General features: G+C 40.4%; 1 protein-coding gene across 1 annotated transcript; it reads right to left on the reverse strand.

The window, feature by feature from the left end:
* Positions 1-12,627: 12,627 nt before the first annotated feature.
* LOC111694144 (choline transporter-like protein 2) lies at positions 12,628-14,786 on the reverse strand (the record flags this gene model as incomplete). The annotated part of the gene is made up of 4 exons (XM_023461054.1): positions 12,628-12,918; positions 13,843-14,056; positions 14,128-14,418; positions 14,490-14,786. Coding segments are annotated over 4 exons (1,093 nt in total), but the record flags the coding sequence as incomplete, so codon positions are not given.
* Between the last annotated feature and the right edge of the window lie 85 nt (positions 14,787-14,871).

Raw genomic sequence — 14,871 nt, forward strand, 5'->3', positions numbered from 1 at the left:
ATTATTTATTTAAACTTTACACAGAGAGATTCTTATGATTTGGTAATGTGCAGATATGCATCATGGTCAAATCATATCAGGTGGAGCATGAACATCTTGAATTGGAATGGAAATGTGTTTGAGATCGCCACCGTTAGAGGGTGTCGGCTCACAAAGTCGCACACGCAGTTAAAGTAGGCGAGCTCTCTGCATAAAGTTTGCACAAAGAGTTACAATTTTCCGACAACGCATTTCCACGCGTTATCTTCTAATGAGTCAAAAAGCAACTCAAGTAAATTATTTGCAGCGTTTGCCATTTTTCACAATACAAACAAGAACGAGAACATCTCTTCACAACGCTGCTGAGAAATGAGGAGAATTCGTTGAGAAATAAGCTTAATGTATTGTAATGTAATGTAATAAAGATTTTTATTCGATACATCATAAGATACAAAGCCATAACTCTATCAATAGATGGCACGTGTTTTACAGAGTTTAGTTCAAATACATAATTACTTTATAAGTACACGAAAATCGATTTCAACATGCCACGACTTACGACAACGTCCAATCTCGCAATCATAGAAACTTGCCTGACTAAAACACTTCTCGTCACTTTTTTAAAACAGAATATGGTGATATGCTCGACTTTGTATCGACGTGTATCAGGGAGTTGGCACTTGATTTTTCCTAGCATTTTTCCAATCGATTGATGCCAAAGCGACGAGCCGATCACTGATGTGTAAATTACGAGAGATTCGAGCTTTTCTCTATTAAACTCGTGTACTCTCATATACCCACGACCAAAGGCTTCGGGCTTTGAGAACGAGAGACAGAAGTCGATGATCGCGCTCGACGAGCAAAATCATTACTGCTATTACGACGATGGTCGCCGCGATCACCAATATACGTATCGCATATAGCCGGACAGCAATTATAGAGTTCGCGCGGGCCGCGATTATCGACCCTGGCAGGAAAAGCCTCGTCGCCGCGACCGATGGCGCGTTGTCGAATATATATATTCGCACGCGATAGCGCTCCGAATTCGCCTATTTAAAGCGTGTGCGATTATCCAGGATGACGACTAGCTGCAGCGGTAACAGTAGCGGCTTCTATACGTACGTGACATTAGTCTGTGTGCGCCAGCACACACGTATATATATGGCTATAGGATGCGCGACAGATGGGTCGAACAATGCCCGATATATAAGCATATTGGCCGCAGAATATATATTCGTGTAAATGCACAACGAAGCTCACTCACACACATACGATGATATATGCCACGATTTGGCTTGCTCGTCGCTCGCGACGCGAGCTGCGGCATTTTTTATTATATCGTCGCGAATTTCGATCGGGCGCGCATCGCGGCATGTAAAATGTATTATAAAATGTACACCTTCTCATCCCTCCGGCTTGGCTCTGTGCTGCACTGCACTGCTCGTAATATAAACGTATACATATATATACACGAGCTTTAAATGCGAACGTACCTGCACGTATAACGACCGGAGATATAAATGTAGCCCGTAAAAACCGGCCGTATATGCAAATTTTGTTGTTTTTTTTTATGTTTGTTTATTATTTTTATTTTTCGGGCTAAAAATTCGGATAGCCCGAGTGCATCGTACGTTTACCTCTCTATACGCGATACATAAATGCAAAAAGCGATATTCTTGTTAGTCGTCGTCGTTGTTATTATTATTATCGTTATTATTACGCGCAGCTACTGCCACCGCTGCTGCTGTTACATTTAATGTGAATTCTCGATTTGGAATACAGCCGTGTACTCGTCGCTATATGTGCTAGATGGTGGTGGTGGTGCTGATGCTCGTGTGTGACGTACGTACAACGCATATTACATTATATGTTCGGGCGCGCGTCGGAGCGAGCGAAGCTGCTGCAGCTCCTCTGCTCGCACGCACCAATACAAGGTATATACGTTTATATAATATGCAGTCGCGCGACTGCATGATGCGAACGAGCCACACGTGTGTGTGCACGAATCCTATACGTAGGAACACGTACCGTTTCTATATACGTGTATATTCGGGGATTATATTATACGCCGGTCGTGTGTACGGTGATCTCGCTGCGATGCGTAAATTTAATGTAATACGACTGTTGTTACTTATTCGCTTGATTATTGTTGCGACGCTTTTTATCCTGAAATCGGGTGTTGATACGATGACGGCGATGATGCGGAACTGCGCGACTCCGATGTTGTGATAAAGTTCGAGCATAAAGCGAAACAAAATTCAGGAAAAAACATTGAAATGAATCAATTTTTGAAATAATGGTAAACGTGAGCTTTTTGGACAGATTCGGAGACGAAATATTTTGACTAATAGTTATAAGTTCGTATGAAACAAAAACTGTTATTGTTCTCGATTTTACTCTGAAGGAGTATAATTTCTCAGCAAAAACTTGTTTCGCTACTTGTTTTCATTTTTCGTGTTAAAAAGTATCTCGTCGCCAAGTCCGATCACGTAGCCTTAAATTTTTTTCAGTCTTTTTGAATGCTGTGATTTTTGCATGTGAAAAATTGCATAGATACTTGATAGAGATTTCACGAGAAAAATTTTATTGAATCAACGAAAATTGTTTTTGATATAACGGATTATATAGTACAATGATAATTTGATTAAAAAGCTAAGCGTAACGTAACGACAATATAAGCTTTAATTGAGATTAAAAAACTTAATGGCGAAAGAGGTTGGATTTCCAGTGAAAGAGTTGAGGTTACTCCAAGTGATAATGAAAGATTTAATAAATAATGTAATTACAAAATACATGAATTAACTGGTTTGAATTAGATGATTGTGCTTCCTTTATGATAAAGCTCTGAAATGAACTCCAAAATAAGTTTGAGAACTGGATTTTGAAGGACAATTTAGTTTATCATCCAGGTAGCGTATTAAGTAGCGAGCTAATTACACTATGGCATGGGGCGGCAAATTTTGGAATGAATATCGACTTTTTTCATTATAGTTGTGTATGACTCGATGTTATTTATCTGGAGTTTGTTTCGAAGTACTTAGTTTCAGAAAATCCAAGAGCTCCACGAAGAAATAATCGCCACGTTAGATTTCACACTAGTGTAATTGTAAACAATATAATCACGAACAATTTTGACATCGCGCTGCGATACACTGATCAGGTTTATAGTAAAAACAAATTGTTTTGAATGTTGTCTTTCTCGATGGAATCAGTCGTAAAACCAAAAGATAAATTTTACTTTCTCAATTTCTGTGGCAGTAAATAGAATATTCCAACGTTTATTTCAAGCATCAGAATTGATAAGAGAGAAAGGAAATCCAAAGAAATTATCCCCAAAGATAATTCAAATAAACACGATATTAATATTCCTGACGACAAAAAATACATTTGTGATATTTGTCAGGAGGTAATTATTCGAGAATCAAGCATGATTACGCACAGAGACATAATTCACAGTGAACAAATGGGTTACCCATGTGACCAGTGTAAAAAAAAATTTATGAAAAGATCGATTTTGTTTACCCACCAAAAATTAGTACACAACGATCGAGAAGATTTTACATGTGACAAATGCGAGAGAAAATTCGAAAATAAATCAGCTTTACTCAAGCACAATGAAATATTCCACGAAGTTTTCAAAGATAACTTATGTGAAAAGTGCTCGAAAAAATTTGGAAATAAACATAGTTTGCTTTTGCACATAAAGACAGACCACGAAGGTCGTAACAAATTCACTTGTGATGAGCGCAAAAAAAAATTGGGAACAAAATCAGATTTGATCGATCATCGAAATACAGTCCATGATGGTTGTAAAGATTATGTATGTGACTATTGCGAGAAAAAATTTGGACAAAAATGGAATTTGATCAGACACCAGAAGACAGTCCATGATGGTTGTAAAGGTTATGTATGTGACTATTGCGAGAAAAAATTTGGACAAAAATGGAATTTGATCAGGCACCAGAGAGCAGCCCATGAAGGTCTTGAAGATTTTATTTGTGACAAGTGTGAAAAGAAATTTACCCAAAAATCGAGTTTACTCTCCCACCAAAGGACGGTCCATGAAGGTCTCAAGGATTACGCTTGTGACCACTGCGAGAAAAAATTTGGAAACAAATCGCATTTGATCAGACACCGAAAAACATTGTATGAAGAGTGCAAAGATTACACTTGTGACCACTGCGAGAAAAAATATGGAAAAAAATCGGATTTAATCAGACACCAAAAAACATTCCATGAAGGGCGCAAAGATTACGCATGCGAAAAATGCGAGAGGAATTTTGGGAGAAAATCTGAGTTGTCCCTGCATCAAAGGACAGTCCACGAAGGTTGCAAAGATTACGCATGCGACAAGTGCGAGAAGAAATTTGGACGAAAACCGCATTTGCTCAGACACCAAAAGGCAGTGCATGACGGTCGGAAAGATTTCAATTGCGACAAGTGCGCAAAAAAATTCGGACAAAAAAGTAATTTGCTCATTCACCGAAAGACGATGCACGAAGGCCGCAAAGATTTTGCATGTGATACTTGCGAAAAAAAATTCGGACAAAAACATCACGTGTTAGTTCACCAAAGGAGAATACATGAAAGACAGAAAGATTACGAATGTGACGAGTGAGAAAAGAAATTTGGAAAAAAATTTTCTTTGATCAAGCACCAAGTGACAGCCCATAAAGGTGGCAAAGCTTAGATATACGACAAGTGCGAGTAGAAATGATGATTTTCAATTGTTAATATTTATATTGTATAAATACATTAAACATTAAGCATATATTTTCTAAAATTTGCATAGCAACTTTTCCGAAATAATTGTGTCTTACCTGTACTTTACGTGATATCAACTATCATGACACCTTTGTTCACTTCGTCATGGTGGATTTTCATATTTGACTACTTGGTTACCAGCAGCTCTTCATGCATGAGCTAAGAATTTTCTTCTTGTCTTATTTGGAACTGGATTTTTTATAAACCTTGCGAAATACGCGACCCCGAATTGTTCAAAAACGTTGTGACCTCTCCGTACGCGCTTGTTCGGGTCACGTGTATCTCTTGGCTCTGCAGGTCCGTCCTAGCGCGTAGAGGCTGTTCAATTTATGTTCCTAGATGGTGAAAGAAAGAGGGAATACAGGGAATCACACTCTCTCAAATCAAGAAACAAACACTCAATATTAATAATAACGACTGGCCAAGTTTATTCTTATGCAATAAACATTATACACGGTCTCAGAGAGTACCTGAATATCCGGCCGACGGCAGACGCGCCGATAATATAGCCCGGGTGCATCGGGGCGTACGACTCACAAACATAACGACCAAGGGCTGAGCCGCCCGACTCACCACTCGGTGTTGAGATCCTCTCTTGGTCCATTGTCCTTATAGTCCGCTCTGTCGTTGAATCTATACCTGTTCTCTCCTGCGCACTGGGGTCGACTCGTACCGTCACTCGCTCTTTTCACTTGGGCGACTTAGGGTCTCTTTACCCGCACGGTACTCGTCAATCTGACCCAGATATCCTTGAAGATGTTGCACTCAACTCGCACACTCTAGCTCTCTTCGATCTCAAGGCAAATCTTCGACCCCCTCCTCTGTACATATGTAAGCTCTCATATATCAACGTATATTCCCATTCAAGTTCTGTCTTTTTATACTTGGCGCTCACATGAAATCAGATTCAAAATACAATAATTAATAACGATTCTTATGACTAATAATATACTCGGCAAGTCGACGATGGTTCGTCAGGGCGGCCCAACAGATAATGCCCGTTTCGGCATTGTGAAAGATTTAGATCAATTTTCAGACCTATGGTTTTTTTTGCTACGAGAGACATAATCGGTAATAATAAAATGTTCTGCATGAAAAAACCAACGTCAAACCATTTATAAATGTAATTAAAACCAAAGAATTTTTTCTACATTTCTTAAATATTAGTAAAAATTCTCATAACTGAATTAGAATTGCCTGAGCGGATAATAATTATTAACGTTTGCGTGGTAGGTGTCAGCGTTACTTACAAAAAGAAGGCAATGCATCAAAGATTATATTTTTATAATTATGATTTTTTGAGATGGAGCTATATTGTTCCGTTCACACTTTTTTTTCTGTAGTTGCCATAAATCTTTTTCCATGAGCGTGGGGCGACAAATTTTGGAATGAATATCAAAATTTTTCATTACATATTTGTATAACTCGTTTCTTTTATGCGAACTCGATGTTATTTGTAGGGAGTTTGCTTGGAAGTATTTAGTTTCAAAAAATCAAAAAGTTCCTTAAAGAAATGATCTCTAAATTAGAGTTTACACTGGTTCAAATATTGTAAGCATAATGTATAAACAGATAAATCAGTAACTTAATTGTAAACAATATTATCATAAATAATTTTGACAACGTCCTTCGATATACTGATAGTGTCTAAAGTGAAAACAAATTAGTTTGAATGTGGTCTTGCTCGAACAAGGCATAAACCAAAAGATAAATTTTACTCTTTCAATTTCCGAGGTATTAAATAAAATAGTCTGCCATTTACTTCAAGCGTCAAAATGGATAAAATATATGAGGAATCCAAGGAAGTTGTCTTGAAAGATAATTTAAGTGAAGAAGACCTTGTTGTTTCAGACGACAAAAAATACGTTTGTGATATTTGTCAGGAGGCATTTACACTAGAATCAAGCTTGATAATACACCGAGACACAATTCACAATGAACAGAAGAATTACTCATGCGACAAGTGCGAGAATAAATTTGAGTTTCGAAGTCATTTGAGTAGACACCAAATATCAGAACACAAAGACCGCGAAAATTTTGCATGTAAAAAGTGCAAGAGGAAATTTGAAAATAAATCAAATTTACTCAAACATAAAAAAATATTCCACGAAGTTTTCAAAGATTACTTATGCGAAATTTGCGCGAAGAGATTTGGAAATAAACGTAATTTGCTTGTGCACATAAAGGTAGGCCATAAAGGTTGCGAAGATTTTTCATGGGAAAAATGTGAAAAGAAATTGGGAATAAAATCATATTTGATCAATCACCGAAGAACAGTCCACGATGGTTGTAAAGATTATGTATGTGACTATTGCGAGAAAAAATTCGCACAAAAATCAGATTTGATCAGACACCAGAAGACAGTCCATAATAGTTGTAAAGATTATGTATGTGACTGTTGCGAGAAAAAATTTGGACAAAAATCGGATTTGATCAGACACCAGAAGACGGTTCATGAAGGTCGTAAAGATTTTATTTGTGACAAGTGTGAAAAAAAATTTGCACAAAAATTGAGTTTACTGTGCCACCAAAGGACAGTACACGATGGTCAGAAAGATTACGCGTGTAGTAACTGCAACAAAAAATACGGACGTAAATCTCATTTGCTCTACCACCAAATTACGGTACACGATGGCCGAAAGGATTTTGCATGTGACAAGTGCGAAAAAAAATTCGGGCTTAAATTTAATTTTCTTATACACCAAAAAACAGTACATGATGGTTGTAAAGATTATGTATGTGACTATTGCAAGAAAAAATTTCGACAAAAATCGGATTTGATCAGACACCAGAAGACAGTCCATGATGGTTGTAAAGATTATGCATGTGACTATTGCGAGAAAAAATTTGGACAAAAATCAGATTTGATCAGACATCAAATGTTAGTCCATGAAGGTCGCAAAGATTATGTATGTGACAATTGCGAGAAAAAATTTGGACACAAATCGACTTTGCTTTTCCACCAAAGGACAGTACATGAGGGTCGGAAAAATGTTATATGTAACAAGTGTGAGAAGAAGTTCAGGCATAAACACCATTTGCTAATGCACCAAAGGTCAGTCCATGAAGGTCTTAAGGATTATGCTTGTAACAAATGTGAGAAAAAATTTGGACGAAAAAGTCATTTGCTCGTCCACCAAAAAACAGTTCACGATGGTCGTAAAGATCATACATGTGACAATTGTGAACAAAGTTTTGCATACAAATCGAGTTTAGTTAATCACCAAAAGACGATACATGAAGGTCGGAAAGATTTTGCATGCGGCAAATGCAGCAATAACTTTGGAAGTAAATCATATTTGTTGAGGCACCATAGCCTAGTACACGAAGGTCGAAGAGATTTCGCATGCGACAAGTGTGCGAAGAAATTTGGAATTAAGCCGCATTTGCTGAGACACCAAAGAACAGTCCATGAAGGTCTCAAAGATTATTCATGTGATAAGTGCGAGAAAAAATTTGGACAAAAAGATTATTTGCAAAAGCACCAAAAAACAGTCCACGAAGGCCGCAAAGATTTCACATGCGACATTTGCGAAAAAAAATTTGGACATAAAGTGCAATTGCTTAGACACCAAAAGAAAATACATGAAGGTTGCAATGATTAAGTATGCCACAATTTCAGGACGAAATGATATTGATTATTGTATATATGTATTGATATTTTTGCATGTGTTTTTTAAAATTTAAATAAAAATTGTGTTGGTATTATTTTTTCTTACCTATACTTCACTATTACGACACTTCTCTTCATCAATTTTGCTCATCGATAAGATTAATCCGAACGAGCAATCAATTTCAAATAATTGATAAGATCAAATTAGTTAGTATTGATAAAAAATAAATGCATGCAGCAATAAGTAATTGAACGCTGAGATTTTTTAAACAAGACTGAAATTTATTTAAAATGCAAAAATAATTAAGATCTCAGAAAATTCAAAAATTAAATATTTTTTTTTTTTGTTTCGATTTCAAACCCAGTATTGAACGAAAATACTTAAGGTAGATTGTGAACTTTACTTACAAAAATAAGGTTATACCTCAAAGATTACATTTTTATAATTATGGTTTTTGGGAGCTGCAGCTATATCTTTCCATTCAAAATTTTTTTTCTGCAGCCGCCAAGCAGATATTCAATAAATCTTTGTTCATGAGCTTCTTGACGATCAGATCACAGCAAAGAATCGGCAGCCGATGGCGTACCAGCTCCCCTAAAGACTGTAATGCCCATTTCCGAAAAAATCTTTCCGAAAGTTTCTCGCACAGATGCTTTCTGGGTTTTTCGGACAGTTCCCACCATTCAGCAGCGAATCCAGCGTAGTGCCTCGTATGTAAGAGTAGTTTCGCCACCTCTTCGGGCGGCGACCGGATCGAATCGTGCAGCGACAGACCCAAACCTATCATTATCTTTTTCGCTCTCGCTGCGAACTTCTCTTTGTCGTTCCAATATTCGTAAGGCACCGCCGACGTTTCGATCAATCCGTGGAATCGAAACAATTTCATGATCGTCAGGGCATCGTTTCGGTTCATCCTGTATCCTCTCTTTTCGAGAGTATCGACGACTGCCAGCAGACCGGACGCCAGTCTCAAATCGCACTGAATTTCTATTAAATCCCAGAACGACGTAAAACACGAGTTGAATTCGTTCTGCCCTGGAAAAACGAATTCGGACAGATCGGCACCGCGATCGCAGAGCAGATCGATCGTTCTCAGCTCGAAAAGCATCACGGCCCATTGCAACGGTGTCCGGCGCAACGCGTCCCGCGCGTCGACCCGCACCCACTGCCCGACGTCGTCGCAGACGTCGAAGAACCTGGCCGCCAAGTCGTCGTCCTTGTTCCTCTTGACGATGAGGTGCAGCGGGCTCGATCCCAGGTCGTTGGTCTGATTCGGGTCGGCGCCTTGTCTCAGCAGAAATTCGGCCAGCTTCGGGAATCCGTTCTGCAGGGCGTAGTGTAACGGCGTGTTGCCCATCTGGTCCCGAGCATCGACCCGCACCGGCTTGTATCTGTCGTCGCATCTGTCGAGCAGCATCTTAGCCAATTTAACGTCGTCGCAACTGAGGCACACGAGGTGCAGGGGAGTTTGTCCGCGATAGTCGACTAGATTTGGATCGGCGCCCTTGGCCAGCAGCAATTCCATGGCGTGCTTGCAGTTGCCGTGACGCACGAGCAGGTGCAGCGGCGAGTCTCCGGTTTCGGGCGCGACGTGATTGGGATCCCCCGGCCAGTCGGACCTGTCATCGAGAAATCTCTCGACGATGTCGGTCAAGCCGTAATCGCAGGCCACGAGAAAGTGCGTGCTGCCCGACTCGCTCATGTACACCGAGTCGAATTTGCTGTAAATTCCAAAGAGACTATGGACGAGGTTATGGTTTTGCGATCGTGCCGCCTGATGCAACGCAGTGGTGCGCCGCGTGCCGCGCCGGCGGAGCGCCGCCCTGTACCCGGTCTTGATCACAAAGTTGATGAGCGATTTCGCCCTATTCAATGTAGATGCGTCGCGAACGGACTTGACGGATTCCACGAGAAGCCATTCGATTTCATGATCGTCCCGAAATATGTCTCGGAGATCGGGATATGCGCCCTTCCATTTTTCGATCAAGAGATAAATTTGCTTGAGAAGTTTGTACCGCTCTATTTCAATTAGCCAATTGGTCTGGCTTCGTAACCTTATCAATTCTGCTGTGCTCGAGACACTTTGGGAATATTGCCCGTATACGCACACCTCTCTTCCTCCTCTATACCAGTCGCCGAATTGGCCGTTGTGCCGTCGCATCGTTCGGCACACTCACAATTGGACGTTCAATGCAAAATCGTAATATTTTCACTGGTCGCGCGAAAATCACTTGCTGCCGTCTGCGCGATATTTCTCTATGTTTACGCTGCGTTGTTGTAACGTGTACTGACTATACGTACACAATAATGATCTACAGAGTGTAAATATGTCGAGATCTTTGTACGATGGCGCAGAGCGACTCAGGTTGCCTTGACTTATACAAATATTTTGACTTTGCCACTTGCAGATTTACGGATAAAGATACTCGCTTTCTAGTGGTGGAGACCGGTTTTCATTATGATTGAATCGAGGAGCGCGTGTCGCGCTCCGAATGGCAAGTATGGCAGACGAGAGCAGCGTCACTCCACGCTCCTCATATACGCGATTCCTCATATTGCGATTTCGGGACCCGCGAAAACAACCTAACGTTATTATTTGAAATCTATAAAACATACGGTAATTCTGATTCGGTAAATCGATTCCTCGTAAAAAGTGACCAAAAATAGTGCATTCATAAGTCTCTGAAAAACGCAGTATTAACTAAATACGAATGATAAAAGAAAAAATCCCCGACGAAAAAACGGTCTCACGCAAAACGCGGTCTCACGCGGTCTCACGTAGTCTTCCGGCCAACTTCATATCATCGATTTAATCGATTAATAAGGCTAAATGTATCTTTGTATAGATGCTGCGCATCAATTTGATATGTATGAGTTTTAAACGATACATGTCGATTTTTCTCTCGACATCAAGATTCTCGCAATTATCCTGGGTAACCCGGTCGGGGCACCAGGTCGAACACGAAACTTGAAAATGACTTTCTCCACGCAATTACGGGTTTTACGCGAGAATATTACCCTATAGAATGACCGTTCGGAGCATCAGGTTGAATTCCGCCCGGAAGCGACGACGACTTTCTCTAGGAAGCTGCGATTTTTCCGCGGAAATATCATTCTGCGTAACCCACTCGGCGCACTAGGTCAAAATCCGGGCTCGGCGATGAAAGTTTCCGGGAAGTCGCGATGTTTTTGCACAAGTATCGTCCCGGGTAGCCAGCTCGACGCACTAGTTCGCACAAACACAAACACACGCTCTCACGAGTTAATGAGGCACAATCGCGTGGGGATCGTCGCGAGCGGGGCGTGCTCGATCACGTATATTACAAGCCGATCGTCGCGATCGTTTCTTACGCGTATGCGTAATTTACCCGCTGCTGCTGCTGCTGCTGCTGAAGCTGTGCGCCGAGATGAGCTGTCTCGCGACGACGACGACGACGACGACCATGTGCTTGTTACAATTAAAAAATCGAGCGGACGAGCCCATCGACGCGCGACACAATGTCTATAGTAGCATACGATGTGTACGACTTATGCTACGGCAGCGATCGATGATATCGTTTTATAATAAAATTGCGCTTCTGTTTTTTTTGAATTTTCGAACATTGTCGAGATGATACGATTACTGAATTTAGCTGGCTACGGAATGTACTTCGATACTGAACTCGAACTAATCTATTTCGATTCCTCGCGGTATGAAAAGAAGGCAAAAGCTTGACGCACACAGCAGAATTGGGAATCGGATATACATTCGTGGAAAATTTGACAATTTTATAGAAATTCAAAAATTACTGAGATCGAAAACGACAAGCAGTACGTAGCTTGGGAGCCACTTTTTAAAATCAATGTACTCGGATACACCCTCAATTGTTCGCGATAAATTTGCCACCTTCCACGAGGAATCTTTGCGATGGGCCATATCTCCATCTACACATACTACTATTCGTAATCAAGACCAAATTTGTGACTGAAAAGATATTAACGGCATTTCAAGAACGATTAAAATATCATAGAACTAGTTTTTAATCTTTTCGATCTTCTAGCTCGAAAAGGAAGGTCTTGAAAAAAAATATGCAAAGAACAAAAAAGTTTTAAAATTGTTCAAATAATATAAAGACAACTTTTTCGAATTTTTTCATTCGAAACTTCGACTCAAACAACATAAAGTATGGTTTTTGGCTCTAGAACTTGATATTTCATCCGAAATATATCTGAAAAAATTTGGAGTTAGATCTTGAGTAAAGTTTGGCCACTATCGCAGGATGAAATTCAATCATTTCCATTCTGTCTCGAAAATTAGCTGCTTCAGCTTATCCGACATGTTGCGAGCGTTTTTGCCGTTGACTTCGTGATCCTCGTGCACGCACAACAAGACGGTGTCACACGCAATGTTAATCAGTTGGAACATAATGAATACCAACAGTCCGTTGAATATAAAAGGAATAAAATAAAATCGAAAGAACATTTTGTCCCACGATAGGGCCAACAGTACACCTCTGTGTACTAGAAAAGGAGAGGTGAACCAGACCGAGAGCCAGATGATAATCGTTGAATATTTGACGTTCTGTGGAAAGGAGCAAATCGTTGAAATATATCGCGGTACAGCCGCTATATATGGGTCAGGTTCAAAATTTTTTATTTAGACCCCCTCCCCCTCCTACCCCCCGCTGTAAACGTATATTTTTTATTTATATTTATTCTGAAGTCCTGAAGTAATTAAAAAATCTAAAAAAATTCACAAAAATACTTTTCAACAATCCAAACAATCTTGAATTTTTCCCGGTTTTTTGAGTGTTTCAGGTCTTCAGAAAAAATCATTGAAAATTACATTTGTTTTATTTTCGGTGAAATGGTTCGATATACCAGACCGGAACATTTTTTCCTTTATTCTGACACCAAAAAACGATTCCTTGAATTTTCTCAGAATTTTTCATTCATGCGGCCGAAGCCTAGAGCTGAAAACCCGCTTTTAAAACATTCTTTAAATTCCTTTTCGAATTTTAATAAATCTTGACCCTTTCATTTTTTCTATTGAAGCCTCCTAGCTAATTCTAGAGCATAACAAAGATTAATGCGAAATTCTGAAGACATCTGAAAAAGATGTAAATATGATGAATGTCTTCAAAATTAGCTAGGAGGCTTCAATCGAAAAAATGGAAGGGTCAAGATTTATTAAAATTTGAGAAGGAATTGAAAACAAATATTTTAAAATTTTTTACTGGAACCTTCGGGTTCTAAAAATCTGAAAAATTGAAGTTTGAAAGAAAATTTGAATTGTTGGAAAGTACCTTCATGAATTTTTTTTAGATTTTTTAATTACTTCAGGGCTTTAGAATAAATATTAATAGAAAATAGACGTTTACAGCGGGGGTGGCGGTAGGAGTGGCTATAAAATGTTGGTTTTGGGACCCTTTTTCCGCAGGTTTATTTAAAAAATTCTGAAACTGACCCATGCAGACAAGATTTAGGGGAAAAGGGGTGCACCGACCTCGGCTATCTCCTCGCTTCGCTCGTAATTTCTGTGCCAGAGATTGTGGGCCATTCTGGCGGACTCGAGGAGGGGCCGTCCGTGAAGCGCTATCTGCTCGAACGCCAAGTAGTCGCCCAGCGCTGCGACCCGTGCGCCACTGCCCTTGATGAATCGGATGAGGTAGCAGACCGGTAGGACAACGCTGCCGATCGCCGCCGATCCCAGGTGATATCTGCGAATAGGCGTTAATTTCAATTTTGCATAGATGGATACTCGGCGCGATCGATTCGAATTGCTGCTTGCCTCAAAGCGATCCAGATGAAGCGCCCGACCGTGAAGTAGGGCACTTGGCGCTTGTCCGTTGTCCAGTACCAGGTGGCGTAGGCCCCGGCCACGGTCACGTTGAAGGAAGCGACCAAGGTGCAACAGAGCCAAATTGCATAAATCGGCGCCACGCACAACCAGGTTAACGCGAACCATGACGTAAACACAGTGGTAGACAGGACAGCAGCGTAGGCTCCGATAAATGCGCACCAGCAGAGCGCGAAGATCAGTATCGCGTAGAGGTAGAGCGACGGGAAGAACAGCACGACTCTAGCGCGGAAAAGTGTACGAGGACGAATATAATACTATAATGTGGAAATTGGCAAATGATTCTCGTTTACTTTGCGAATTCCGGTATGATTTGGCTGGCCAGCCTGTATCTTTTGATCGCCTTCGAGGTCAATGCCGATACCGGTGCAAGAAGAGATAAGCAGAGCACGACCAAGGGCATCCAGTGATCCCACTTCCAATATCCCTTAACTGCACACTTGTAGGCGTACAAGCCGATACCGAACGCGAGCGACACGAAGAACAATCCGATCGACGCGTAAATCACCTTCATGGGCGCGATCCTCATCAGGCAGATGTAGAGCGTCGACAAGAGAGCGGAGAACACCAGCATGCCCAGAACGATCAATCTGCAAATTTTCATATATGCACGAAGATTTATGCGCTCACGGCGTATGAAATTATTGCGTCACTCAACTGTCCGAGAAAGAATAT

This window comes from Trichogramma pretiosum, unplaced genomic scaffold, assembly GCF_000599845.2.
Source record: "Trichogramma pretiosum strain Unisexual culture from Peru unplaced genomic scaffold, Tpre_2.0 scaffold18, whole genome shotgun sequence".
NCBI classification, from domain to species: domain Eukaryota; kingdom Metazoa; phylum Arthropoda; class Insecta; order Hymenoptera; family Trichogrammatidae; genus Trichogramma; species Trichogramma pretiosum.